The sequence below is a fragment of the Olea europaea genome, unplaced genomic scaffold, assembly GCF_002742605.1.
Source record: "Olea europaea var. sylvestris unplaced genomic scaffold, O_europaea_v1 scaffold823, whole genome shotgun sequence".
In the NCBI taxonomy this organism is placed as follows: domain Eukaryota; kingdom Viridiplantae; phylum Streptophyta; class Magnoliopsida; order Lamiales; family Oleaceae; genus Olea; species Olea europaea.
The window spans coordinates 120,477-126,243 of NW_019266669.1; the positions used below are offsets into that span (position 1 = coordinate 120,477).

Consider the following 5,767-nt stretch of genomic DNA (forward strand, 5'->3'; position numbering starts at 1 on the left):
TAAATAACATAAATTCATTTAAAAAAAAAAAAAAAAAGGATCCCGATACAGGGACTACATGGAATCAACTACAGATTTTTTTGGTTTACTGTCGTACTTCGCAAACTTTTAAATTTATTTAGGATGTTTATATATTAATAATAACTTAATCCTTGTGTGAAGTTAATGACTTTTTTAAGAATTTGTGATTAAAAATAGAGTAAAATTATAAGAATATATAAAATATGATCCCCCCCCCCCCCCCGCCGAGAATTTATGGTTAAAAATGAGTAAGATGAAAAGGTAATTTTGAAAAAAAATTATTCTCAAACGGGTGCTTAATAACTATTGTCATATTATTGATATAAAAGATTATGATGAATAATTGAAAGATAGAGCAAAAAACCTAATATTAAAATTCAAATTAAGAAATCAATTAGAAACTTTTAAGTTAAGTTGACTTGTCCCACCAAACAACGCACCGTGCATGCTGGTCAATGTAGACTCGCCTAGCTTGACTTGCGACCCACCTCGAGCGAGCTATCAAGCAACTCAGACGAGTGTTTTGCAGCTCAGCTCACTCTCGTAGCTCGGCTTGCAAGTGCCGCAAACAAATGGAGCTGTACTAATATGCTTGTAAAAATTTGAAATCTTACATCCATTTTGTCTTACAAAGATAAACTTGTTTTTATTTTCACACAGATTAAGAAAATATAATTGATATAGTTGGAAATATAAACTTTTCTTAATATACTCCCGTTGAAATTTTGCTGGAAATTTTGTGAATGGAAAATTAAGCCAAAATTTAAATCACTTAGATACGTGAACTTTTGGAAAAGTGCGTAAAATATTATGAAATATTCAATAAATTATTTGGCTAAAAATGTGTTTTTCTATATGAAAGATTATGACTTTTGGCATTATCATTTTTCAAGAGACGTGTCTCTTTAAACATTGAGACTAATTCCAATGGTTTTGTCTCTTTCATAGGTTGTGTCTTTTGAGACAAACATTTTCAACATCTATATATTGACCTCATATGTTTGGATTTATCTATTCAGAAATTTCATTCCATTCCATATTTTACACTTTACTACGCATAAAACACTTTGAAGAACTGATTATATTTTGTATCAAAATCATGGTTATAGTAGAGAGGAAATTTCTTTCGAGTTCGTTGGTCGAAACCATTTGGAGTGCTCCTATAGCTTGATATGGTCGTTGTATTTTGGGAGATGATTGTTGGAAAACCGTTAGCATCGATGCGGGGCAAATTCATTTTAAGGAAAGAGTTATACTTGCCTCGGCCAATCACATCACTTGCATCTAATTTTTTTTCTTATTTCTGATTTTCATTTCTTCATATTTGATTTCAGAAAATGATTAATTTTATTTATATGATTTATGTGAGGTTTAATATGAAGAATCATATGTTTTAATTCAAGAATGGAAATGGTCATATTCGATAATCATTGATTAGTTTCTCAAACTCCATTTCGGTAAGTCGAAACCTTGTTTTGATTTCCTGAACGTGTAAGTTACGTTTGTGAATACAATATGCACATTTGAACCGGTGTATTCCCCAACAACTCCTACTTTAAATAATGATTTAGTAGTATGTTTATGGATGACAAGACACATTAAACACAAGTATACTAGAAAATTAAGAAATTAATAATACTCTCGACAAGAAAAATGATATATAACTTGGAACAGACAAAAGGGAAAAATAAATCTATCGTAAAATATTTTGGTAATTATGGAAGTGTAAAATCGCAGAAAACACCATCCATCAATTTTGTTCATGTACCACTCTAACATTCCTGTGCAATTTGCAAGAAGAATTAAGCTAAGTTGTCCGAAAGAATTTGACACACACATTGATCGACGCTCACATGCGTGTGGGAACCGCTTGAATAAAAATGTCAAAAATGAATCTCCTCACTGTAGGGAAGGTACACCCTCACTAACAGCATGGCATGATTAAGCAAGAATGCATGTGATTTCAGGAATCTACGTACCTCATGTCCTTTTTCTTTTTGTGTTTATTTGTCCTTTTTCTTTCACTTCTTAACATTTAAGCCTAGGTTTTGTTGGGAATTCAAATCATGTCTTTAGTAAATTTTGATAAAAAATTTGTGAAATGTGTAAATGAAAGATTATGGATCCCTTAAAATATGTGATGAAAATTAATTGTTGAAAAAAAGTTAACTATAAATAATGCGGGACAATATCCATAGAAAATCCAAAACCAATTAGGAAAGGAAAAAAATAAGATAAACATTATTTCCTACTAGGAAGCTTGCATTTAGCTTTATCTTTTCAAGTTATATTTAGTTGTACTAGAATTTTTATCTTTTATTTAATTAGGACTATAGTTTCTTTATTAATTAGAATATAATTATTTCAATTTTCTAGTATTAGTAAAAATAGGTAATAATCTTGCTTATATTGTACATTTTTTTTAATTTATTGGTGGATTCCAATATTTATTTGATGAATTCCAAATAATATTCACGTCCGTTCGAGCAAAATTCAAGCAAACACTAATTCGTATGTTATGAACAAGACCCTTTTATTATTATCTACATTTCCATCCTGCGTCAATTAAACAACACACAAATATCATAGTTGATATAGTCGAGAAAACTTTATCACTTTAGTAACGTTTACCATTATTTAACAATTCATTTTCTTTAAAACACACTTTTAACTAAACATTTTTACAATAAAATATTTTTCATATAAATTTAAAATTTTTCGTATTTTTTAACCACACATTCACAAAAAAATAATTATTTTAAAACTTATTTTCAAAAGAAAAACTCTTTTTAATGGGCATTAAACAGGTACAACAAAGGCCAAAGGGATTAGATATAAAATAGTGGATAGGCAAATGCAACTCTTATATTATTTTTAAAATAGATAATTTATTTATTCATAACTTATCAAATAAAAATTTATTTGTTTCAAATCTAACTAACAAAGGTGTCCTGAATTTTGTTAAGTATTTGTGACAGCAATTTGATTGACGGTGCCATTTTAACGACACGCATTAATGTTACCATTTTTAGTTAATATTGCAGTATTATTTCCGTGCATACTAATTTCATTCACTGATGGGACAATATTCTAGTACCAATTTACCATGGCTGGCAACCTTTATGGTACTCTGTGTCTAGACCATCTTCACGAGGAAATGATTAATTATCAAAAGAAAAGCTCCAAAGATGAGAAATCAAGAGACATCGGAATTATGCATATAGTTAAAGATAATATTTATAACTTCGACGCTTTTGGATGGAACAATTCACCTGATATCATGACCATGGCCTATCATGAAATGCCCCCCTGAATAGGACTAGACATACATATTTATTTACCATATTTTTATTTATTTATTTTCGTCAGTCCCTCATTAATCCTCGTCCAAGTCACGTCAACTCCAATTCATCGGCTTGCCCGTGGAATCCATGGGTTAGCTCCTTGTGTTAAAATCGATCAACTTAGCTGAAACTCCATTCCTATGCATCCTCTTGGAATCGTGGGCTACGTCGTTAATTAATCTTTTGCACTCTCTATGCACTACGGTGGAGGGCCGAATCAAGAATTTTTACGATCTCTTTCGTGGTCAAGCTGGATTTTTCCTCCATCTACAAAATAAGAAGTTCAATATAAATTAATAATTTGAAGAAATAATAAATCCACGAGCATTGATAGAGTAATTACCTCAGTAATAATGTTTATGTCAAAGGCGAAATTTCCGAATGGCGTGACATTAGTATATATTACAGTAAGATTGAGCTTCTCAACCTCACATAGTATTTTCGACAGAACCCCTTTGTGTTTCTTACTGTGGATACTGAGATGAATGTGGTTGTTGCACACTCTAGCTTCTATTTCCGGCAAATGCTGTTCGCAGGAACTGTTACTCTCATAGGACGATCCCTCGTCTTCCATCTGAAGCCTCGATCTCTTGACAATCACAGATTCCAGGTTCTGTTTTGCTGATTGTTCCTCAAGACTGTGCACACGCTCTTGAAGGTGTTTCAAATACTTGATAGCATCTCCCAGTACAGAGTTTTTATCCATCTGCAATGTCAATATCATATGCTCGTCAAAATTTATCATTATTACTTTTTTGAATAGACCAGTAATTATACGGAAAATTAAAATGAAAAATGAAAAAAGTTAATGAAATATTCAGTACCTTCTTCAGGCCAGGAACAATTGTTGAAAGAGCAACAAATTGCTGGCTGAGCTGCTCACGCCGCTTTCTTTCTGCAATTATGTGATCGTAGGTTTGAGATGGCGGCCTAACCCGGCTGGTTTTCTTTGTTGTTGGGGCGCTTTTAGTAGGCTCGACAGGATTTCCTAAAATTTCAGAAACTGCTGCCTTTTCTTCGCGATTCAAGGAGCTTAGGTTCAGTGGTTGAGGACTTTCGGGAGAATTGAAGCTGCCAAAATTGAGAATGATTGGAGTAGAAGAGGGATCAAGATTAGGCCTAGAAAAGTTATAATTGTCAGGCTTTTTCTGCTTGGATGGTGGTTCCATGGCCACTTCATTTTTTTCCATGCATGATGAAGTGCGCAAATCGGTGGAAGAGCTGCTACTCCGAATCAGAGTTGATGAGCAATTACTTCGTGGAGACAAAGTCGGGGATTCTTCTCCAAGAAGTGCAGCCAAATCTTCATCAAATGACTCCATGAAACCACATTGATCCTCGAAAATTAAATTTTCCACTCCCTGTAGAATTAATCAGTTACAACATTGTAGCATTACAAGTATTATTGGATTACTTTAATCTTTTTTATGCTATAAGGATATGGTGAATTATAACCACAAATTAATGACAGTCAGTGACCCTGCATTACTGACTCAATCCTTGATGCTCTTAGATTTGGCATTATATAATAAAACGATGTAGTTTCTAATTACCAGCTCTGAGAACCACGGGGCATTTGAGAAATCCATTGACTAAGCTCCTTTTTTCTTTTATTTTCTGCACTAGCACCACCATATACGAAGAGAAACTGCATATTGAGGAGGACAAGTAAATTATTCAGAAATACGTGAAAAGCTTCTCGCATGAGGAAAATACAAAGTATAAAATATTTTGGGCTCCTCTGAAGAAGGTTCAAGAGAAACTGAAGAATATACAATTATTATAAATGTAAAAAGAGACAGATTTCATGCTTAATTACCTTCTTTGCCAGCCTCACTATTATTCCAAGCCTTCTCTCTTTATATAGAGACGTGCTATCAGCTCTGGAGTGATAGTGTACGATATCAGCTTTCACCTCCCTTGTGTACATACGATGTATAGTACAAGCTACTGCATACAGAAAAATACGTACTCAGGACCACACTTGAGATTTTTGGAAGTTTAAGCTTTGCCAATGTTTGGGGAAGATTAAAATCGGTTTTTCAGCAAATTTTTATAAAAGTTAATGAAATATTCTTCAAAAGGCGTGGATCCCGCGAAATATGTTATTAAATTTAATTATTAACTTTGACTTAAATTAAAATATACATTTTAATCTTCACCAATCATGGACTTCATTTGATGCCTTCTATATTCACTTTATGAGTTTATCTATATATATAAATGTTTATACATTAATAACATGAGGACCCTCACCTATGCGAGGCCCTGAAGGGCTGCCCTGAGTATATCAACCTTCCCATTCAGTAGGTTATAGTTGTGAATGTGGATTAATCTATCTCGACAAAGAAAAATGACAAAGAAGTTGACAGATGTGTTGTAGGAGAGGATGAGTAGATAAA

The 5,767-nt window shown here is 32.8% G+C and overlaps 1 protein-coding gene across 1 annotated transcript; it reads right to left on the reverse strand.

Annotated features, from left to right (window-relative positions):
• Nucleotides 1-3,217: 3,217 nt before the first annotated feature.
• Nucleotides 3,218-5,245, reverse strand: LOC111391694 (transcription factor bHLH18-like). The gene is made up of 5 exons (XM_023016942.1): nucleotides 5,185-5,245; nucleotides 4,919-5,013; nucleotides 4,190-4,726; nucleotides 3,709-4,071; nucleotides 3,218-3,632 (listed from the first exon to the last, which is right to left on the reverse strand). Exons 2-5 carry the CDS (start codon nucleotides 4,952-4,954, stop codon nucleotides 3,558-3,560), a joined length of 1,011 nt encoding a protein of 336 aa, XP_022872710.1. The 5' UTR covers nucleotides 4,955-5,013; nucleotides 5,185-5,245; the 3' UTR covers nucleotides 3,218-3,557.
• Between the last annotated feature and the right edge of the window lie 522 nt (nucleotides 5,246-5,767).